At 39.8% G+C, this 24,899-nt stretch overlaps 1 protein-coding gene across 18 annotated transcripts in view; it reads right to left on the bottom strand.

Moving 5' to 3' along the window:
* The window catches only part of DMD (dystrophin), a 2,111,713-nt gene that overhangs the window by 509,371 nt on the left and 1,577,443 nt on the right, over positions 1–24,899 (bottom strand). For 16 of the 18 annotated variants that reach the window (XM_053892047.1, XM_053892050.1, XM_053892044.1 and 13 more), the window contains one exon: positions 4,850–5,004. In XM_053892047.1, coding sequence (XP_053748022.1) covers positions 4,850–5,004 — 155 coding nt within the window. The remainder of the gene's footprint in view (positions 1–4,849; positions 5,005–24,899) is intronic. The other 2 variants (XM_053892045.1, XM_053892053.1) reach the window with 1 other exon arrangement.

The raw sequence follows: 24,899 nt of genomic DNA, 5'->3' as shown, positions 1-24,899 counted from the left end.
TGTTAATCCACATAAAATGGGAAAGCTCCTATCAAAGTCAGGGTAGAATCAAAGATTTCTCTGACCTATTAATAAACTGAACAGTAAAATACAAAGCAAAATCCGTTTCCTTTTGTTTTCGATGGTCTCAAAACTCTAGCTTGCCAGGGTGTAATGTCAAAGTAAAGCTCTTCCAAGTTATAGTTTTTATATATTATTCAACAATTTAACACTGCACTGAAGATTTTTATTGCTTTAAATAGGCTTCCAAATGTGCAGATTTTTTGCATGAATTTCTCTATATGATTGAAAGTTTCGATGCCGGCAATACATTAGCGTTCTGTGGTAAAACCCAAACTCTGAGAAATAATGTGATCAGAATGCTTTTGGCAGAGTCCCTCCTACCTAAAAAGTCTTGTTGATAGGTACTCTGTGAAGATATGAGATACTTTTTCTCTATCGCCCAAATATCAGCATTAATAATTTCTCCTTTTAAAATGATGCTGAAAAGAGTGACAACAAAAATGAAAGTGTTTGTATCCTGTGATAGTTGTAGGGTTGGGGACTTTAAATGCCAACTCTAGAAAGTGGATAAATGGAAGATATCAAGTAGAAACAAGAAAATAAAATGATGGGAACCATTCTGTAAAAGAAATATCTCTTTATTTATAACATCTGGCAATAACTCTTTTGAAGTGATTCTTAGGTTATGTGATGGTTATGTGATTGTTAGAAATGTGCCCTAAATTGCTTAGCTGAACACAGACAAAGAAATCTTTTGTGATGATGGAAATGTTCTATTTTGCACTGTCCAATAGGGAAGTCACTAGGTACACGTGGCTCTTGAGCACCTAAGGTGAAAAGGTGGCTGATGAGATGGAGAAAATGAATTTTAAATTTTATTTAACTTTAATTTACATTTAAATTGCCACCCACGGCTACCGGCTACCCCGCTGGCCCACGTAAATCTATGGGAAGATGACGATGTTACTTGGCTTCTTGGTTTACCTGGGCAAGATACTGGATAAAAAGGTCAAAAGACAAGAGATCATATAAAGAGTTTCCTTGTTCTTTATCTATCTAGCACAAGGTCTGTAAGAATGTAAAATAAGAAAAACTGTAGTCAAGTAGAGCATGGCTTAATCTGTGCAGGTGACACACAAAGCATACACAGATTGCGAACTTCTAATGTAAAGGTATCATTAGCCAGTGGAGAATCCAGCTCTCCTCAAGACCTTTCCCGCTGACCAGAACAGCCATCAAGCCCGAATGGCCACTGTTTTATGATCCTACGTACATATACCGCATGAATATAACGTACGTGAATATGCGAGCTAAGTCAACGTACCGTATTTACTCAAAGATCTGACTGGTTATCTTTTCAGGGAACGTAATGCTCTCTGGCTACAGCGTGCCGATTGATCAGTTTATTCTTTCCACCCCATTCGTGGCAGGCATTCTCTATTGGCTGACCCGACCCCAATTGTTAGCCACTAGAGGTGGTTTTGTTGCACAGTTTTGGTGTGAAATTTCCTGGGAATCCCACTGCTTTCCTGATACAAGCACCGCCCTGTGTCCTTTTACTTCCTGCTGGAATGTATATGTTCCAAGGGAGATGCCGAGAAGAACATGGAAACTTCAAGGCTGACATTGCTGAGCCACTGAGCCAATGTCAGTCATCTGCCTACCTCTGAACCGCTCGATAAATGAGACAAATAAACCTCTGTTAGGTAAGCTACTGAACTTGAGTTTTCTGTTACTTGAAATTGAAAGCAATCTTAATGGATACATTTTTCTTCTGTGTTGAGTTACTGGCACACCAGAATACTTGTAGTTATTTTTCATTTGTTCATTTACGTATTTAATGAAAAACGTGTTGGGGATAGTTAATACACGCAAAGCTAAGTGCACGGAGATACAGTGGACAAGAGGCCAATGTGAATATCCTCACAGAGCCAACATTCTCACAAGAGACAAAGACCAGCAAACACTTAAGTAGTGAGGTAAGCACGATAATAGGGGGCCTATGATAGGAGGCCTAAAGAGTGTGCACTTTGAGGTTGGTAGCTGGAAAAGTCTTCCTGAAGGAATTGTTATTTAATATTATATATATATACGTGTGTGTGTGTGTGTGTGTGTGTGTGTGTGTGTGTGTGTGTAAGTGTGTTTCAGGTCAGGAGTCAGTAGAGAAGACAGAACATAGGATGAGGAAGTGGAAAGAGCTCAGTGTTACTTAATTACATGTGGGGAACGCTGGGAGGGAAGATTGAGGAAGAGTAGAAAATCAGGCTGGAGTTTTAAGGAAACGCTGAATCACACAAGACCTTGAAATCATTTAAAGAAGTATGGACTATCTTCAGATAATAATGGATAGGCCACTAGTGGCTTTAAAAGTGGGAGGGGGGTGAGCTACATAAATATAGTGTATTTAGAAAGATCATCCTGCATTTTCTGCAGAGAATGGGTAGGAACCAGGAAGACTAGAAGGAGGCATACCCGTTAGGCGAATGACGTAGTCACTGAGGCCAAACGTGACAGGTGAGGAGGAGGGATAAAGAGACGTGGCTGGATTTGAAAGCTATTTCAGCAGTAAATAGCTTTGTGGTAGCTTAGCTATTGGGGTTGTAAAAGGAAGAGTCAAGCATGAGTTTTCATTTGGCAACTGAATGGGTTGTGGTAATGTTCACTGGAGAGGGATCATAGGAAGAAAAGTAGGCCACATTTGGAGAAAGAGGTTGGAAGAGGGCAAAAATGAGTTCAGCCTTGGGCCCATTCAGTTTGAAGTTCCGGAGGGACATTCAAATGGAAATAAGTCACTAGGATATGTAGGTCAGAAAGTCAAAAGATCATTGTCAGCTGCAAATGATATAAAAGGATAGTCATCAGTGGACTGAAACTACACAAGTGGATGAATTTTCAGAGTACATGTGAGAATGGCACAGGGAAGAACTTTAGAAGCTTCAGGAAAATTAATCTGGCAAACTTCAGATTGTGTATGGGCCAGTGGAAAATGTAATTTGGCCGCTAACCTTCTGTTTTGACTTTACGCACTGGAGTAATAAGCATATACCTTCCTTAGGTGGTAGATTTTTAGGGACCTAGTCAAAAATATAAACTGGAAGCCCCCCTCTGAAGAATCCAAAGACCTTACGAAAGCGATCAAGAACAGAGAGAGCTGCTTGGACGTTAGAGAAGCATGGGAACGTGGAGACAGGGGACTTCCAGAAAGAGTGACACAGATGGGATACACCTCCCTTGAAGCTCAGGTTTTGGACCACAAACAAGCTTTCTTTTTGGCCCCTTCTTAGCTTACACTCCCTGAACTCATCATATTATTTCACTGATCTTATTTTGCTTCCCCAAAGAGGCTACTCTTGGAGAAGCAGGCATTTCCCATTGAGATCTAACTTCTGAGTCTCTGACACCCTTTTGATCACATATAAATAAGCCTTCCTAAGCCCAATGTGCCTTATTTAACTCAACAGATACTGGATCTGTATTTAAAACACAAAGTTCAACCCTTGCCACTGGGAGGAGGCAGTAACTTTAAGAATTTTTTCGAATTATCACTCCTGTATTCAAGCTCACCCTCTCTCCACCAGGGTCCTTTAGATAGGGCCCCAAATAGAGCTCCCAACTTCAGATTGAAACTTCTTTTCCATGGTCATCTATCTGAACACCAACTGTCTGGAATGCAAGATGGCCCTAGGACCACCAGCACGAATCCAGCGTCTCAGGAGATTTCACTCTTTAATTCCTGATTCGATTTCAAGATTTACTTGCTTTCACAATTTTCATATATCAGTAGCTCAGAGGTCCTAAGAGATTCTGCTCTTAGTTCAAAATCTGTTGGGTTTGTTTTTTTTCCCTCTTGATGGTGGCCTTTTCTTCTTCATAAAGGCCACCAAATTGACTTCTTCAGTAATTCATGTCATCTGCTGGGACTTATTTACCTTTCACTGTGGTGTTCCTTATCATTGTACAAGTACTCTTTTTGCCCCTGTTTTCTGACACAGCTAAAAATGAGGACCCAATAATCTTTAACTGTCCATAGCATGAACAAGGTAACTCTATATTATGCAAAGGGAGTCATCATTCAACAAATATTTACCAGCTCCCCACTGTATCACTTGGTTCAGGACCTCAGGATGTGTCAAGTAAGAAAGAGAGTCTCTGTCCTCGGGGAATTTAGACTAATATGAAGCACAGACGTTAAACAACCAGTTATATAATTCATATTTTTATCTAAAATTAGGATAAATGCTATTAAAAGAAAAGCACAAGGGGTTAAGAGAGTGGACAATAAAGACACAGAACCTAGTTTGAGGGGGTAGTGTCTCTAAGAGCTGTTAATTTTCACTGACATAGAATGGGAAATGAAGTTATGAGTCATGTTACACGACATGAATTTTCCCATTGCATAGGTGGAGTGAGATACAAAGATAGCACCATGGACAACTATAATTCCATCAAGAAACCCAAAGTGACTTCCTTGTCAGATTAAGAATGGGGCAACATGTGCCACTGTGGAATGGAATGATATTTCTTTGGGTAGACTTCTCAAAACATATTGATAAATGGTTCTTCTAGCTAAACACCCATATTTTGTGTTTGTCTAAACTCTTAGCTATTTCACTACCTTTGCAACGGTAGGCAAATCATTTAATTTCACCAGTCTTCAGGTCCCTCGTCTTTAAAATTCTAGAGGAATTAGGCAAGACTGTGAATTTAGTTGGCAACTGTCACCTTGGAGCCTCCGAAGCCCCAGTTGAGCAGGAGTAGGAAAACAAAATATGCAATGGCCACCCACCGTCACCACCACATCCATCACTATAGTCAATGATAGGTTTAGAAATAATGTAGTTCCTACCTTTTATGAATGCTTGCCCAAGAGGCATTGATGTTCTCTGTTATCATGTGTACTTTTCTCGTATCATCTGAAGAATAATCCCGGAGAAGTTTCAGGGCCAAATCATTTGCAACATCTACATTTATCTGCCACTGGCGGAGGTCTTTGGCCAACTGCTATGGATACATATGGGAAAGAAAATGAATGTCAGTTTTCTCTGAAATTTTGAGTTGCAGTTTCTCAAAATTTTTCATAAATAGCCTTTGAGTTCGCAGGTCAGAACTTGTCCGCATGTTTCCTTTGAAACTACCATGTGATTTAGTCAATCGTGACAGTATAATCCAACCCACTTTTCGCGACAAAACTTTTCAAATGCAGCATCTTGAGCAATCCTCAGTATCCGGTGTTTCAATTCAGTAGCAATCGATTGGGGATCGGCTGGGCTTAATTGTTTTTCTCATGGGAGAGAACACACTATAAAAATAAGCTCTCATATAGTTGTTGACTATGGGGCATATACCAAAATTTGAACGGAAAACAAAGCTCATGTATTTACTTCCCTCTTCATTAACTTGTTGAATTGTTTATGTAATTAGTGCCATCTACTGGCATTCAACTACATCTGCATATAGAAAATATTAAACATCAAAAGAATAGCACTGCATACTACTTATGAACTTTTTTGAAGGCCAAGTTTATTCATAATACTTTCATAAATATCCTACTTTAAAATTAGAACACAATTTCAAACAAGAATCTCGCTAAACCAAATGACCTGCTTTTTTGTTTCTGTTTGACAATGGAGTATTATCAAGCTATGTATTACATCACTTAAAATACCGCACAGAAAATAAATAAGGCAATGACAGGTTTATCTAGAAGCATATTAACAACTGCTCTAAGTGCATGGAGGAGGCTTCTAAGCATTAAGGTAATATTCAGTTACTAAGATAGTTATATCAAATCCAACGTGGTAGGTAAAGCCATTGATAAACGGGCAAAGGATCATGAAAAAGACATTCAAGCAAGAGAAAGAAAAAAAGATTTATATTTTTAAAATTAAATTAAAAAGCTAAAAAAATAAGGGCGCCTGGGTGGCTCAGTCGGTTGAGTGACTTAGGCTCAGGTCATGATCTCGCGGTTCATGAGTTCAAGCCCCGCGTCGGGCTCTGTGCTGACAGCTCAGAGCCTGGAGCCTGCTTCGGATTCTGTGTCTCCCTCTCTCTCTCTGCCCCTCCCCTGCTCATGCTCTGTCTCTCTTTCTCTCAAAAATAAACGAAAAAAAATAGAGTATTAAATCAAGATGATACAATTTGACATCAGTTAAGTTAATAAAAAAATAAAACCCAAAGCTGGAAGCACTATGGTAAAACTAGCATATCCATGTACTACTGCTGGGAACAAATATCTATCAGGACAATCCGGCGATTGATATCAAATGACATATACATGCTTACTCCCATTGACCTTGTAATTGTGCTTTTGGTATTTTCTCCTAATAAAATATTTAAAAGAAGAGAAATACATTATAGGAATAAAGAGCATCGTTAACTATTATAGCATAAAAATGAGGAAATTTCAATTTTTAATGAGAGGACATTAGAATCACACAATATATCAACCCAGTGTTCTAGTGTGCCAAAATCATAAGTAACAAACAAACCACAATTTCTATCTGTATTGTATTTCTTAAATCTCTAAGTCATGAACTAGAAGGGGAGCAGAGGAAACTGAAATTAACTGATGTTTCTGAAGAGCAGCCATTTTTGTTTTAATATTTGTTCTTTCATGTTGGTATGATATTTACATAATAAAAATCAAACAGTAGTAATTTTGGCAGAGTTTCAGTCTATTTGGGTGGGCTCCCCTTCCTTGAAAATGTATAATGTATATATAATCTGGTATTTCTCAGTTAACTAGAATATCCTATTCTTTGTTTTAATGTTTCTTTATTTATTTTGAGAGAGAGGAGAGAGAGAGAGAGAGAGAGAGAGCGCAAGGGAGGGGCTGAGAAAGAGGCAGAGAGAGAGAATCCTAAGCAGGCTCTGTGCTGTCAGTGCAGAGCCTGACAGGGGGCTCGATCTCACAAACTGTGAAATCACGACCCGAGCCGAAATGCAGAGTCAGGTGCTTAACCGACTGAGCCACACAAGAATCCCTAGAACATCCTATTCTTGAATCAAATGAAATAATTTCATTTATTGCATGTAACAAATAGAACCAAAAAACAAAATGAGTAGCAAGCATCTAGAACCAACATTACTAACTTTCGCCATGAAAGGAAAAAGGGAGAGAGTTTTTAAAGGCACAGAGTACAGTTCCTGTACTACAAAGCAGTTAAAGTTTTTCCTGGCGAAAAGTCTGCCTTCCCTTATATACTCATTTTACCCAGCCCTGTGGCTCCTATTTTCCACTTTTTGGATCCTCACGCTATTCAAAAACCTTTCTAAGGTGAAACATACACTTCTAAGGCTTTCCTTTTCTAGAAATGTCCTAAGGTATAAGCTTACCTTTCTGTCCCTTCTCCTCCTTACTTAAGCCAAGCCTTCAGTGTTAAAGTAGTGTGTACTGTAAGCAGCCCTTTTTATCCATAAGATGGCATTTGAATTTTGAAAAAGAGCTTAGTATCTATTATTTATTAAATCCCTAATTGGTAGCATAAGAATTCACAAAACGGAAACCAATGACTTGGTCACCTTTTTCCAAGTTAATTCCTTTTAACGAATACCTTTCTCTGTTAGAGAAATACGATCAACCAACATCAGAGCATATGTGTATACATTTAGGAATAAAAAATATAAATTAAAATTTTAATAAATGTAAGTAATATCATTTATTTTACCGAAGAAAGATAAATAATTTTGGAAGCCACCTCTCACTCATGCGCTGCTACTTGAAAAGTCTAGATTAAAAAGGATATACGCTTTTTGGTCTTAATCTATAGATCATAAAAACTGCCTAGAAGTTTAAGTTGAAAGGTATGCTAGCATTTTCCAAACTCTTGAAGGAAATATACAGCTCAAGTTACAGACTTCATAGTCAAGAGGTAAAAGAGTGAGGCTTGATCTCAAAACAGAGCTTTTTGATAAACTTCAATTCTTGAAAGACAAAAAAGCACAAGCCACATACTTTTCTTCATATTTGTAGTCACCGTGATATTCAGATTTTCGTACAGAAGGAAAGCCCTCACCCTCACTGAATGCTGTCCAGGTTTTGAGAGGATGTAGGATTAAAAAAGAAAATCCCACTGACCTTGAGTAACATTGACAGGGCAAAGGCCCTTATCTAAACCCTAAGGTTCTCAACTTCAGCAGTCTTGTCTCCCTTCTTACAGCATTCACCGGAACACAATGCTTCCCTTCCTCCTAGGGTCATATGTTGACCGATCTGGGCTTTAACCAAGCGTCCTTCAAGCTAGGAACAATGACCTTGACCAGTTTTGCCTACTACCGTGAAATTTACTACTGGGATAACTCCAGACCACACAAGGAGTGTAAATTCAAAACCACAATAGAATTCACACACACGTCTTCTTATTTCTGAATTCCATTTGCAATGGTATACCCTACAGGGAATTGTTTGTATGGTGATCACAGTGTGTGAAGAAATTTGAAATACTGTGAACACTAGCCTATGAAAAAAGATGATTTTTGTGGGTCCATATATATATATGTGCGTGTGTGTTTTCTGTGAAGAATATAAAAGGCTACATTCCCAAAAGATTGTGTCCCCAACCAGGCAAGAAATATTTCATATTCAAAGCCGATATGGTGTTGCTGTAACACGTGCTTGGTATTTTATGTGCTGTATTTTAGGCAGGAAAACGATTGTAAACTGTGGGACAACCGGAATTAATTTCAAGAATTTTGAGTACTAAAACTTTCTAATTTTAATATTTGTCTTCCCTTATTTTCTGTTCGTAAGAATTCTTTTCAGGGTATTGACCCTACGCCGGAGAAAACAACAGAGGAAGAGAGAGAGCAGTGACAAGTTTGGGCCTGCTGGGTTTGAATCCTGGCTTGATTGCTTCCTAGTCATGTGCCCAATGGGAAAGTGTATTCGCCTCTCTATGCCTCAGTTTCCTCCTTTTTAAAATGGGGAGAGTAACAGTATTTACCTAGAAAGAGTATCATGAGGGTTAATTTAGAAAATGCAGGGAGAGCCTTCGGAATGGCGTCTGGCGTATCCAAGGCGTTAACTAAACATTAGCTAGAAGAATCGTGCTGATTGCTATCACTGTTACTACTCTTTCTGTTGCTGCTGCTGCTGCTACTACTCTCGTCCTACGAATTGTACTGTTCCTAATGAACCGCACTCTGTTGACCACAGGGTAAGCCTCTACGGAATGCAAAGTGAGAGCCTCGCTGTTTCGCCGACACTGTCTATGATGCCATAGCTCTAAAACGCTCCCTTTAATTTAGAAGAGAAATGCAAACACATAGACCTATCATTAAAAAAATTAAGGGTGAGTAGTGTTTAAGTTCTCTTATAAAATGTGTTTGGGGATAGTCCCCTACCAATGAAATTAACATTTGTTCCAGGTGAGCTAGAGTTTAAAAATTTTAATGACTGACTCCAAGGAGCTTCACGAATGAAAGGCAACAGCGGAGTAATGAAAAGGCATCTTCCCAGGGAGTCTTATTTGGCCGTTGTTTGGCTGTTTGATCTTAAGAAAGTCATTAACCTTCTGAGTCCCAGTTTTGTTGTGTGTAAAATAGGATGGAGTGACTTATTCCGCCTATGCCTCAGGTTTTGTCATGAGGCCAAACTCAAAATAAAACTGCTTGGAAAATTGTGAAATAGCATCCTCATATAGTTACGGAGAAAAAGGCGCTAATAGGGGGTTTCTCTTCTTTTGCCTAGGATACTGTGTTGGCATACGCGAACTAAGAAATTCATTTGAGGGGCGCCTGGGTGGCTCAGTCGGTTGGGCGTCCGACTTCAGCCAGGTCACGATCTCGCGGTCTGTGAGTTCGAGTCCCGCGTCGGGCTCTGGGCTGATGGCTCGGAGCCTGGAGCCTGTTTCCGATTCTGTGTCTCCCTCTCTCTCTGCCCCTCCCCCGTTCATGCTCTGTCTCTCTCTGTCTCAAAAATAAACGTTAAAAAAATTTAAAAATATATATATACCCTTAAAATACACACACACACACACACAAACACACACTTTTGGGGTAAAAAGTCCCAAAAATAAATTAAAAAAGTTGAAAAAAAAAATTAAAAAAAAAAAAAAAAGAAATTCATTTGAAAAAATCCAGTTCTGTGAGCTAACAGGGAAGAGCTGATTAGCTCTTAGATCCGTTTTCTGGCAATCTCCCACTCTACCCAGCGATACAGATGAACCAAGCCCCTTATAAGGGGGACCAGGGTTTCCCAGGATTCCTTGCTAGTTGGTTTCCAGGTGCGTCAGGACAGTGAGAGGCCTCGGTAGGACATGCGAGAACAGGAGGAAAGAAGGGTGAAACTAAAGTATATCTCCCCTTCTCTCTGTGTGGGCAGGGTCTTCTTTGTGACTCCATTTCCTAAGGGACAGCCCTTCTCCCTGTAGTGTCACTACCTGCCGTGCAGCCCCCACAGCGGTTGAGTTAGTACCGGGTGGTTCTGGTTCCTGGACTTTGGTAACACTTGTTGGCCCTTCAGCCCTCGAGGTGGCAACAGCTTCCCGATACTGCCAACCTCCGGGACTGCGGTCCTCTGCTACTCCATCAGCCATGGAACCTGTCATCTGTATTAACTTTCCTCTGAAATATCTCAGGTGGCTTCCAGACTTAACCCTGATGATACAAACTGGAGGACATTTCACGGCAAATGACCCTGCCTCCCCAGAGAGAAGGGGATCACACAATGTAACGGAACGAGCACACGTTTCATTAAATACGGACGACATCTTGCATCCTTCTCTTCAGTCTCAGAGGAACAGGTGACTCTTGTACTCTGGTAAGCTGATTCCTCCGTCAGAAGAGTCATCTACTCTGGGCTCTTTCTCCACACACTCTTTGTGTCTTTTCAATCTCTCGTCTCCCCGTAGGGTCTTTCTTCATAGCCTTCAACCATGAGTCCCCCCCGCCCCCATCTTTAAACAACGGCAACAAAACTTGCTCTCTATCATTGTCTTTCCCTCCACCATTAAGCTCCTTAGAAGGCAAATGTTCGGTCACGGCCTCAACTGGATTACAATCCTTCAACTCTACAACTCATCAGAATCAGTCTTTTGCCAATATCACCCCTCAAAAAATATTCTGACTTGACATGAGTGTAAATTGGATTGGTGGTCCCAATTCTTTACCCCACCCTGTGTCCGTGCCCTTTGCTATTTAATTTTTTTTTTAATTTTTTTTTTAATGCTTATTTATTTTTGAGACAGAGAGAGACAGAGCATGAACGGGGGAGGGTCAGAGAGAGGGAGACACAGAATCCGAAACAGGCTCCAGGCTCCAAGCTGTCAGCACAGAACCCGACGCGGGGCTTGAACTCACGGACCGCAAGATCATGACCCGAGCCGAAGTCGGACGCCCAACCGACTGAGCCACCCAGGCGCCCCAGCTATTTAACTTTTTAATTTCCCACTACAAAAGACAAGAGTTTAGTTTCTGGCCCTTGACACTGAGCTTGGCCTGATGACTTGTTTTGCCTAATCCTAATGGGGTAACAATAGAAGTGATACAGAGGCTTGGAATGTGCTCCTGCAGTGGGGCTAGCCCTTATGCATTTCTGCCATCACCAAGAGATACACATGCCCCGGGCTAGCCTGACTGTCCCCGGGGAAGGATGAGTGACACATGGAGGGAGCCACCCCAGTCAACCTGCAGCACGAAGCAGTGCCACCCCAGCCAAGCCGTCAACTCTTGAAAAAAATTAAATGCTTGGGGCACCTGGGTGGCTCAGTCGGTTAAGCGTCCGACTTCGGCTCAGGTCACGATCTCACGGTCCGTGAGTTCGAGCCCCGCATCGGGCTCTGTGCTGACTGCTCAGAGCCTGGAGCCTGTTTCGGATTCTGTGTCTCCCTCTCTCTCTGACCCTCCCCCGTTCATGCTCTGTTTCTCTCTGTCTCAAAAATAAATAAACGTTAAAAAAAATTTAAAAAAAAAAGAAAAAAATTAAATGCTTACTGTATGCCAATGACATTTTGAAGTTTTTTGTTACACAGAACGTTTGCAAAAATAGTTAACTGATTCAGTCACCAAGGGCCAACATCTGTGGAAAGTGTTAGGTTCTCATGTAATGTAAAATGAACAAATCAGGAAACTACAGACGCCGGCGAGGATGTGGAGAAACGGGAACCCTCTTGCACTGTTGGTGGGAATGCAAATTGGGGCAGTCGCTCTGGAAAACAGTGTGGAGGTTCCTCCAAAAACTAAAAATAGAACTACTCTATGACCCAGCAGTAGCGCTGCTAGGAATTTACCCAAGGGATACAAGAGTGCTGATGCATAGGGGCACTTGTGCCCCAATGTTTATAGCAGCGCTTTCAACAATAGCCAAATTATGGAAAGAGCCTAAATGTCCATCAACTGACGAATGGATCAAGAAGATGTGGTTTATATATCCAATGACATACTACTTGGCAACGAGAAAGAATGAAATCCTGCCATTTGCAGCAACGTGGATGGAACTGGAGGGTATTATGCTGAGTGAAATAAGTCAGAGAAAGACAGATCTTGAGAAACAGAACAGAAGACCGTGGGGGAGGGGGAAGGGGAAAATTTTTTTTCAGAGAGGGAGGGAGGCAAACCATAAACTCTTAAATACTGAGAACAAACCGAGGGTGGATGGGGGGTGGGGGAGAGCAGAAAGTGGGTGATGAGCATGGACGAGGGCACCTGTTGGGTTGAGCACTGGGTGTTGTATGGAAGCCAATTTGACCATAAATTATATTTAAAAAAAAAACAAAACCAATGTATGTGCAGCAACCAGTGCTGTTGCTGAGTCTTTTCTGGAGGTTCCATCCTTTCTTAGCCCCCTCTCTATGAGTCTCCTCCATAATCTCTTATGGCTTAAGTTGTTCTTTTTCTGTCTTTCTCTTACATGTTGATGTTCTCCAAGGTTCTGTCATTAGCCCAACCTTCTCCACCCGCACATACTCACCCTTCAGTGGAAGAGAAGGCAGGGAGCACACGCGCAGAGTGGTTTTATCACAATTTTCCTTTACAGCAAGTCATCGACCTCCGCTGTCACTGCCTGCATTTAGGCTGTCACCATTTCTCACTTGGCTTCTCCGACCACCTTTATACTGACTCACTTCCTCCACTCTCAAACCAGCCCCTCCACCCGGGGAAACAGCTGCTCAAGTGATATTTTTGAAATGCAAATGGAACCATGTTACTACTCGATAAACCCTTCCGATGGCTCCCTGTTGCCTACGAGTCAAAGTCCAAACCTCTCTCCTTAGATTAGTAGGCGCTCAAATCTAGAACCCGCACCTGTGCATCCACTCTCATCTTTTGTTAACTCCTTTCCATTTCCTTTCCTCTGACCCAATCCCATCATTGCTCATATGATAATCCAAAACCTCCGAAAGGTTCAGTGACTTGCTGAAGGTGACAAAGCCAATCAGTGAAAGAGGGGTCCCCAAAATGCAGGTTTCCCGACTCCAATATTCAGGGTTCAATCTAGTTAAAGAAGATATGCTTCCATATAGAGGGATTTAAGGCAAATGATTGTGTTTATTATAACTGAACACTGAAGAATATACAATAGTCTCCTTGGTGATTATAGCATGATTGGAAAGTTATTGTGTATAATAAAATAAGACATTGCCAAACAAAGACAGCAGAAAAAAAAAAACCGAGATTTGGTTTATTCAAAAAAATCACTAAACAATTTAGTCCTAAGTATGAATTAATATTCCGCAAATCTTTATTGGGAAAAAGAAACACTCTTGCTTGCTTGTGTGAATTAAAATGACCTACAAAACCTCTTTATGGATTTATAATAGAAATGTTAAAATATCTGTAAGGAAGCTATTTCAAAAGTAAAGCCTCTCACCATTAACTTCAAGATTCATCTATTAAACCCCTGACATTACCAACTCTGTTTCAGAAGGTAACAGTCTATACAGGGGATACTATTTAAGAAAATGGCCCTCATTTTCCAGCTTACTGGAAATGATTAATCTTTTCAATAGCTTTGAGGACTACATACCAAAGTTGTTACTTTTTTGTCCTTTCAACAATGACTACAAGCTGAGAGCAGGCTAGTAAATGTGTTATCGGCCAACCCATTAGAGTTCCATTATTTTCTGTCTTACATGGCTTCATGTAATGAATTTTCATAATTAAACTAATGGCATACAATTTATTTTCCTCCCTCTTTACTTTCAGGCCCCATTTCTCTTCTGGCTTCTTTGGAATAAGTTTTATACGAAATGAAGGGAGGAGAGCCCTGCAAGGTACTTCATTACCTTAATTTCATTATGACATTTTAGAAAGCATTCTCTTTATCTGGGCTCTCTCTTTAATTTGCTGACTTTATTAAAAGGCGTAAGTAGTGTTGTAATTAAGAAATCACCCAGCCTCTCCAGGCATCTAAGAGAAGTCTGGTTGAGAAGGTATGGAAATGGTCGGGTAGAAATGACTCCAGAGAGAATGCCAGAGGACAGATCCTCAGAAAGTGGCATTTGTCCTGGCTATTTTTCCAACCCCGTGAGCCTCCTGTGGTAGAAGACGTTGTTTTCCATGAACAATCGGGGCCTTATCATGCCACGTGCACCCCCATTGAGTCAAGGACGGCTGTGTAACTGATTTTGACTACTTGTAACTTACAGGCAGAGGTTGTATGAACCGATGGCATCATTCATGTTCCCTGCCTCCTGAATCACGGAAGTATGTATCAAGACTCTGCTGTTATCAGCTTTGGTCCCTGCGTGAGTAAGCTAAGTAGAACCCTCTTGCGAATCCACAATGGACACGTAACATGAGCAAAATGTAAACTTTGTGTTAAGCCTCTAGACACGGATCTTGCTACTGTAGTACGACTTAGACCATCCTGACAGATACATCTAGTCAGGTACAACCCTATCTCCAGAAGGGCAATTCTATTATATCTATATAATCTGGGGCCAGGGTCAGGGATAGAATAAGCTAGTATAATAACTCATACAGAATAGGTTCTGTTGCTAATACATGTGGAGAAGCTATGTTTCCAAAGCAGCTTATAAACTGGAAGAATCAAGAAAAGATCTGGATCTTAAGGACACATAGGCACACCTCTTGAAAGCAACTTGGAGAAACAATTCGCGTAGCATGAAATCTACCCATTTTAAGTGTATAATTGAGTGGTTTTTAGTATATTCAACGAATTAGGAAGCCATCACCACAATCTAGTTTTGGAACATTTTCTTCAAACCCAGAAGAAACCCTGTACCCGTCAATAGTCACTTTCCACTGCCCATTCTCTCTCTCCCCTAGCCTTTACTAGACACTTCACACAAATGGACTCAAACAATATGTGATCTTTTGTGACTGGCTTCTTTCGTCTAGCATCGTGTTTCTCAGGTTCATCCATGTTATAGCAGGTACCAGTACTGTATTAATTTTTATCGCCAAATAGTATTCCATTGCTGGGTATACGACACTTAAAAAAAAAAAATTCATTAGTTGACAAACATGTGAGGCTTCTCCACTTCTTGGCTATTACAAATAACTCTGCTACCAATATCTGTTCAAAGGTTTTGTGGCCATGTATGTTTCTATTTCTCCTGGATACACACCTGAGTATGGCATTGTCAGGTCAGATAGTAATTTCGTGTTAATGCCCAACTTTTTCCCAGAGTTGTACCATTTTCTGCTCCCGACAGCAATGGACGAGGTTACAGTTATTCCACATTCTTGTCAACGCTCATTACTGTCTTTTTTTATTTTAATCATCCGAGGGAGTATGAAGTGGTTATCTCGTGGTTTTCATTTGAATTTTCCTAACGACTAATGGTGTTGACAATCTTTTCATGGGCTTATTGGCCATTTGTACCTCCTCTTTGAAGAAGAGTCTATTAAAATCCTTTGTTGATTTATAATCGGGTTGTATTTTTGCTCTGGTTGAGTTCTAAAGTTCTGTATATATTCTGGACATAAGTCCCATATTTGGTATTTGCAAATATTTTCTCCCATTCTGTGGGCTGTCTTTTCACTTTCTTCATGACAATGTTTGCAGCACAAGTTTTTAATTTTGATGAAGTTCAACTTACATATGTTTTCTTTTGTCACTCTTGCTTTTGGTATCATGTATATACAAGAAAACATTACCTAACTTATCGTAATCCTATGTTATCTTGTAAGATTTTTAAATCTTATATTTTGCCCTATGATAATCCATTTTTGAGTGAATTTGTGTGTATGGTGTCAGGTAGGGTCAAACTTCATTATGTGGATACAAATATTTAATAATCCAAGCACAAGGTTTTAAAAAGACTATTCTTGGGGCGCCTGGGTGGCTCAGTCGGTTAAGCGTCCGACTTCGGCTCAGGTCATGATATCGCGGTCCGTGAGCTCAAGCCCCGCATCGGGCTCTGTGCTGACAGCTCGGAGCCTGGAGCCTGTTTCGGATTCTGTATCTCCCTCTCTCTGACCCTCCCCCATTCATGCTCTGTCTCTCTCTGTCTCAAAAATAAATAAAGGTTAAAAAAAAAATTAAAAAAAAAAAGACTATTCTTTCCCCATCTTAACAATCTTAACAAGTCTTAACAATGTTGTGAAAAATCAATTGACCTGAAATGCAAAGATTTACATCTAGACTTTCAACAATTTTATTCCATCGATCTATGTGCCATCTTCTTGTCAGTTCCATATTGTCTTGATGACGGTAGCTTTGTAGGAAGTTTCGAAATTGGGAATTGTGAGTCCTCTAACTTTGTTGTTTTCTCAAGGTTGTTTTGGCTATTCTTTGTCCCTTGCATTTCAGTATATGTTTTAGGAGCCACTTGACTATTTCTGCGGAAAGTCCAGCTAGAATTTTGATGAGGATCGCGTGAAGTCTGCAGATCAATTTGAGGATGTTGCTATCTTAACAATATTAAGTCTTTTGATCCGGAAACATGGGATATTTTTTCTATTTATTTAGATCTTCCTTGATTTCATTCCACAGTGCTTTGTAGTTGGCAGTATACAGGTCTTGGGTTTCTTTTATTCCTAAGTGTTTTATTTTTTGATGCTATTGTAAATGGAGTGTTTTCTGAATTTCATTTTTTAGGTTATTCACTGCCTATGTACAGAAAAATAACTGATTTATGTATTTTGACCTTGCAATCTGCAAACTTGCTGAATTTATTAGTTCCAATATTCTTTTAGTATATTCCTTGGGATTTTCTGTATGTAAGATCATGTCATCTGCAAATAGATAGTTTTACTTTTTCCTTTCCAAACTAGAAGACTTTTATCTATTTTTCTTGCCCAGTTTCCCTGGCCTGAACTTGTAGTATAGTGGTAAATAGAAATGGCTAGAGCAGCCATCCTTACCCTGTTCATGATCACGGGCGAAAGCATTCATTCTCTTTACTATGATGCTAGTTGTAGGTTTTTCTTAGATGCCCTTTATTAGGTTGAAGCATCTTCCTTCTGTATTAGTTTCCTAGGACTTCCAAGACAGAGTATCACAAACTGGGTGGCTTAAAATGATGAAATGTATTGTCTCACAGTTCTGGAGGATAGATCCAAACTAAGGTATCAGCAGACTATGCTCCATCTAAAACCTATAAGGAAGAATCCTTCCCTGCCTCTTTCCAGCTTCTGGGGGTGCGAGTCAATCCTTGGTATTCCTTGACTTACAGCTGCCACACTCTAATCTCTGCCTTTGTTGTCACACAGTGTTTGCTCTGCTGTCAGTGTCTTTACGTGACATTCTTCTCTCTGTGTATGCCTCTTTTCCTCCTTTTATAAAGACACCGGCCATATGTGGTTAAGAACCCAGCCTACTCTAGTATGACCCCATCTGAACTTGATCACATCTGCAATGACCCTATTTCCAAATACGGACACACTCATAAGTACCAGGGGTTGGGTCTTCCACACGTCTTTTTAAGGAGACACGATTCAACCTACAACACCTTCTGTTTCTAATTTGTTGAGTGTGTGTGTGTGTGTGTGTGTGTGTGCACGTGTGTTTGCACGAAAGGGTTTTGGACTTTGTCAAATGCGTTTTCTACAACTATTAAGATGACCAGGTGGGTTTTGCCCTTTATTCTACTGATATGATACATTACAGACAGCCCCAACTTATGATGGTTTGACTTAGGACTTTTTAAAACTTTTATAATGATGTGAAAGTGACAGATACTCAGTGGAAAGCATACTTTGAATTTTCCATTTTGATCCTTTCCCAATCAGCCACGTTATCATGAGGGGGAGCAAGCGATGCACTTCTGACCTTTCTGTACCCATATAACCGCTCTGTTTTTCACTCTCAGTACAGTAGTCGATAACTTACATGAGATATGCAACACTGTATATTATAAAATACGTATATTATAAAATACACTTTGTGTTACGTGGTTTTGCCTAACTGTTGGCTAATGCAAATGCTCTGAGCATGTTTAAGGTGGGCTAGCTAAACTGTGATGGTTGGTAGGTAAGGTGTATTGAATGCAGTTTTGGTTTATAATATTTACAACTTACGACGGGTTTGTTGAGACAACCCCATTGTAAGTCAAGGAAAATCTGTACGTTGATTCAATTTTGTATGTTAAACTAATTTTGCATGCCTGGAATAAATTTCACTTGATTATGGTATACAGTCCTTTTAATATGGTGCTTTATTAGGTTTGAGAGTATTTTTCATAAGGCTTTTGGAGTCTCTATTCATGAGGTATATTGGTTTGTAGTTTTTTTCTGGTGATATTTTTAGCTGGGAAGTATTCCTTTCTCTTCTAATTTTTGGAAGAGCTTGGGAAAAGCTGGTATTAATTCATCTTGGGGGCACCTGAATGGCCCAGTCAGTTAAGTGCCCAACTCTTGGATTCAGTTCAGGTCCTGATCCCAGGGTTGTGGGATTGAGCCTTGCACCCAGCATGGATTCTCTCTCTCCCTCCGCCCCTCTCCCCTGTTCACGCTTTCTTTCCTTCTAAAAAAAAAAATAAATAAATAAAACAAAATAAATATTTGGTAAAGTTCACCAGTGAAGCCATCTGGTCTTGGGTCTTTTTTTGGGAAAATTTTGAAATGATCAATTCAATTTCTTTATTTGTTATAGGTGTATTCATATTTCTTATATCTTCCATTCATAACATCCTCTTATAATCCTTTTTATTTCTATACGTTTGGTAGGATTGTATCCTCTTTCACTCCTACGGTGAGTAATTTGAGCCTTCTCTCTCTTCTCTCTTAGTCCAGTTAAAGGGTTGTCAAAATTGTTGATCTTTTCAATAACTAACTTCTAATTTTCTTGATTTTCCCTCAGTTTTCTTTTCTTTATTTCCTTGATTTCACTCTAATCTTTATTCCTTCCTTCCTTCTCCTTGCTTTAGGCTCAATTTTCTTTTTCTGGTTTCTTAAGGTAGAAGATTGGGTTACTTATTTGAGATCTTTCTTCTTTTTTAAGTGAGGTATTTATAGCTATAAATTTCACTCTCAAAATTCATTAGTTGCACCTCACAAGTTTCAGTGTGTTGTGTTTTTATTTACATTCATTTCAAAGTATTTTTGCATTTCCTTAGTGATTTATTTTTTGACCCATTGGTTATTTAAGAATGTACTGTATCATTTTCTCGTATCGGCGTATTTCCCAAATTTGCTTTTATTAATTTTTAATTTTGTTTACTTATGGCTAGAGGACCTACATTATGTGATTATAATCCTTTTAAATGTATTGAGACTTCTTTTGTGACCTAGTGTATCACCTATCCTACAGAATGTTCCATGTGCAATTGAAAAGAATGTATACTCTGTTATTACTGAGTGGGATGTCCTACAGAAGAGTGCTAGGTCTTGCTAATTCACAGGGTCTTTCTAAGTCTACTATTTCCTTGTTGATCTACTGCTCAGTCTATCCATTACTCAAAGTAGGAGACCGAAGCCTTTGTTTGTGGTGAATTGTTTATTTCTCCCCTCAATTCTGTCAGATGTACTTCCTGTATTTTTAATTATTTTCCTTCTCTCTTTTTCTTGGTGTGGATTATTGCCGTTGACCTGTCTTCAAGTTCACTGACTCTTCTGACAGCTCAACTCTGAGGTTGAGCCGCTCCAGTAAGAATTTCAATCATTACACTCTCACACTCCAGAATCTCTATTTGATTCCTGTTTGTAATTTGTATTCATTTATTGATATTTTCTATTTGGCAAGATGTGCATGTAGCTTTCTAGATACCCCAGGAAAATGTCAGAGCTTTTCAAGGACCTCTGGGGACATCTCATTCCCCAGATCTGCCTTTTCAGTTTTTCTCTAGACCATGATTATCTCAACTGGTATCACAGTCTCAGGCAGTTACTATTTAAACAATGTTGCTGGTTGTTTTGGATAAACACTCTGAGGATAGGGCTTTTTCTGGGGAGTTCGCGCAAAGTCAGGCGAAATAATGACAAGGCCTTGTGTAGAGGTTTGTTCTAGGGAGCCGCAAGACAGGTCAAATAGTAATAAAGCTCTGAGAATTAAAGGGGTCTTTCTGATGAAGTCCATTCCCGGTCTTTCCTCTCTGGTGGCCCTAAGGCTGCCGATTCTCAAAGCTACGATGCAGTTGGGAGAAAGCGATGGCAATCAGCCAAGTTAAAAAGCCTCAAACCCTGCTTTTCTTACTGAAGTTCAGCAGTTTATATAATGTTGCGAACCTTTGCTTAATTTCCAGAGTTCAGAGAAGGCAATTTTGACCATTTTTGCAATTTGTTGCTTTTATGGAGGAGTGAGTTTACACAGTTGGTACATTATATTTTCAAGCATGATAGAAGTTAAACTATGAAAGGGAAACAAGGCAAAACATGGTGAAATCAGAACATAATGCTATTCAAGTCTTGGGGGCTCTGCATTAAATATTTATATAGTATAGCAGTACCTGGGGACACTAGCCCATTACTTCCTCTGCTCTATCAGTGATGTACGAAGCACTCTGGTTGTATGCTTTGAAAAGTTTAATAGCTTCCTACATACTTTGGGAGGAAAAGTACTATCAGGTTATTGATTCTTTCTCCTTAATCACGTGGAAGCTTTAGGAGAGAACAAAAGGGAATAAAGAAAATGCGTGAAACCGCGGCAGGTCCTGGCAAGAAGATTTCTGATATTTTTGCATTACAATATCAGAAATCCAAACCTCCAACTACCAGCGTTAATCAATTTGCTGATTTAATTTTGTGCACGTCAAAAAGTAAATAAGACATGTGGAAAAAGGATTCAGCTTCCACTACTGTGCGTATCCTTATGGCAGGTTAGGATATTGTCTAACACCACCCATTACCCCCCAAATAATTAAAACTACAATGTTCTACTTCCATATTTGAAAAAGCTCTCCAGCGGTTTCTTTCCTAGTAAAATAATTGGAGACCCTCAAAGAACTACTGTATTTACTATATATAATCAGGACAACTTTTTAAAGTAGTTACACGATTACAGTGTATCTATGTTTCAAGTTCCCTAAAGAACGTCTTCAAAACATCTATTTTGCAGCCTTGGAAATGTTTATTTACTAATTTGATAAATTATTGGATTTTTCGCCTCAGATAGTTTTAAGTATTATAGAGCCAAATCAGCTAGGCTCAAACAAGATTTCACTTCTCTATTGAATTCATGTACTCTTAGCTCAGCCAAGCACAAAACAGCTAATGCCGTCACATTTGAAAAGCTTTTATGCTGAATTTGACACAAAAGCAATCACAAAGCAGACAAAAAAGGAATTTCTCTTTCAAGAGCTGAAAGGGGAAAAAATAAATGAAAACTCTGAGCCTGGGTAAATCTCTCTTGACACTGGAAAAGAAAGCTTAAAATCACCAAGAGATAATTTTTCCAAAGAATTCATTGCCACGTTTGGACCGATCTTAATAGTCCCATGATGACCAGTGCTAGCAGTTTTAGGTGCCAATGTCACACCATCTTACTGCTTGTGAAAGTTAAATGGCAGCATCTCTCATAGGATTCTGTTATAGCTTATTGGAAGGGAGCTTGATTAGAATGGAAATCCTGTATGATTCTCCCTGACATCTGTCTTTCCATCTCAAAAAAACATTATTGTTTTATTAGGGCCATGGAGAAGGTCAAATGAAGCCAGGTGGTTAACAAAATCAACTACTAACTCCCATTATGTTTTTTATGTTTCCAAAAAGTTACGGGATATACTGGAGAGAAATTATACGTATACCATGGGCATCTCTTAACCACCTGCTGACTACTTATTGACATGATGGGCTACCTACAGCTTGTCCTTTGGACAAATCTAGACTGTCCTGCTGCTGTCTCCTTCCAGCCACACCGTGCTTTCAAGAGGGACTTTCCCCAGATGTTATCTCAGATTTCATTCCTATTCTGTGAAGGGATGATTACTGTCCCCATTTTGTCTCCACTACTTTTTTTTTTTTTTTTTTAACCCAGAGGACGAGGCTGCCTGAATGTCCAATCGGTAAGGAAGTGGTTAAGAATGGGCCTTAATGAGATATTGAAAATAATTTAAAATGATAATTATTAAATGTTATATAGAGAAATACATACAAATATTTATACAATGATACCAAGGTTGAAATCAGAATTCCAAATTTTGTCCACATTACAGGACAATTAAGATATGTAGACAATAAATGGCAGAGATTAGGGGCCAAGATGAGCAATTATGAATCATCAAAATATCAGAACGGCAGACGAATTTTTCTTTAGTTCAGGTATGGCGACGGGCTTCAATTTTCAGAGTAGAATCCTACTAGGGCTTGCCTTTGAAACCGTTGCATTGTGACAGTGAGGGCTGCTGCAAGGGAGGCTGCCTGCTTCAATCACAGCTCTCCACCTCTGTAGCCACAGCTTGATGACTGCCTCACCAGGCTCACCAGCTCGCTTCTGATCTTAGGCACATAGACTCCCAAAGGGTTTATGGAGCAAGGAGATCCTCCTCAAATTATCCAATGCCTCTTTATGTCTATTTTCACCCTCTCTTCCTAAAATGCGATTGTAAGTGATAAGCCAACTATTACCACTCAGTAGTGATAACATATTAGACATCAGGGCCAGATCTCCATTTTATATGCTTCCCGACGTTTAAATGTTTTTTATTGTTTATTCCTTTCTTGAGAGAGAGACACACACACAGAATGAGTGGGCGAGGGGCAGAGAGAGAGAAGGAGACACAGAATCCGAAGCAGGCTCCAGGCTCTGAGCTGTCAGCACAGAGCCCGACGTGGGGCCTGAACTCATGAACCATGAGATGACGACCTGAGCTGAGGTCAGACACTTAACCGACTGAGCCACCCGGGCAGCCCTATGTTCTCTGACTTTTAGAAGAATTAAAAATTGTAGTTCCATTAAAAAAGGGGATATACTTTGCAATTGTCTTTTTAGCTTTTCATAGTAAAACAGAATATGAAAACCTGTTCCCTGTGTACTATTTTCATTATTTTCATTTTCTGCCTGTTGGCTTATATGATCGTATTGGTCAATTCCTAATGACAGGTGTCTCCCTTTCTGATCTTTACAGTGTCTTCTTGATTTGCCTTAGCCACATAGAAGACAATGGGCAGAAGAGAACATATGTGAGGTCATCTACAAGAGTAAGTGCTATGCATGCACATCCTAACTCTGTGATTTTGAAGAGGAGTTTCTGAACTTCTCTGGCCTTCGATTTTATCACCTGTAAATAGGGAACAATAGTATATTTAACTAATTAATTAATTTATTTTTAATGTTTTATTTATTTTTAAGACAGAGAGAGACAGAGCATGAGTGGGGATGGGACAGAGAGAGAGAAGGAGACACAGAATCTGAAGCAGGCTCCAGGCTCTGAGCGGTCAGCACAGAGCCCAACGCGGGGCTCGAACTCACAAACCGTGAGATCGTGACCAGAGCCGAAGTCGGACGCTCAACCGACTGAGCCACCCGGGTGCCCCAATATATATATATATATATAATTTAATTCCTGAACATATAACACAAACAAAAACATCAGTTTCTATAGATAACGGCTGAGCCATTTTGATCATGACATTTTAGAAAGACAATTCAAAAGCAAAATTTTTATTTTAAAAGTATGACAAGGAGAGCGATTATAACACCATCTTGTCTTTGTTTTAGGTATTTAAAACACATTACTTATTTTGATGATGAAATTGATTTCTTTTATCCTTTCATATTCTCTTTTGCAACTCTTTTCATCTCTTATTTTTAAGCCCCTTGCTTTTCTAAGAGCTATAAAACCCTAATCACTCTTGCCATCACTTTAAGATTCTTGTAGGTTTTAAGATTTCTCATGTGCCAACTTGCAGAGTCTTCTTGTCCTTATCAAATTTATCACTATATGCCTGTCATCTCTTCTTCCCCTCTTCCAACTCAAGGGTCCAGTCCAAACTCTTTTCCCTTGTTAATTCCTCTCCACCAGTTAACCACTCTGTTTCAAGATCTGCTAGATTCGTAGAATCCTCAATTTTTGGAGAGGAAAAGCAAATCGCATAGCATACCGAATACCTTATGGGTAAGACCACAGCCTTCAAGAGTAGCTACGTGAATTCTGTATTTCCCATAGTCAAACCAAGAATTGGGAACGTCATCATTAGAAATTCCTACATCTTCTATGTTCACCCCAAGGAGAAAATCTTAGTGGCCACATGTACCTACCACGTGAAAGAAATAATTGCTTCCAACAGAGCTAATGATAAGCCTATAAAATCCTATGGGACTTTCTAACATTCTTGTCATGTAAACAAAAATCTTGTCCTCATAGCAGCTCAGGTCCTTTGGAGAAGTAGCTACGGCAGAGTCTGGCTAAAAACTCACTAGCTCACTTTTCCCATTTACTCTTCCTGATGTTAAATTGGGAGCATGTTCTGCTCAATGGGATGTGGGTGGAAGTGATGACGTACATAATCTCCAGGCCTGTCCATAGAACCCCCTGGGTAAACTGGCCACGTTTTCTCTCACTCTCCTGCAGTGACCTGGGGCAGCCATGAGTGCAAGCTGACAGTTTCACAAA

The sequence above is a fragment of the Panthera pardus genome, unplaced genomic scaffold (assembly GCF_024362965.1).
Source record: "Panthera pardus isolate Hobbes unplaced genomic scaffold, ASM2436296v1 HiC_scaffold_27, whole genome shotgun sequence".
Lineage (NCBI taxonomy): Eukaryota > Metazoa > Chordata > Mammalia > Carnivora > Felidae > Panthera > Panthera pardus.
The sequence above is the reverse complement of the archived record's forward strand: the minus strand, read 5'-3'. Positions and strand labels throughout refer to the sequence as shown.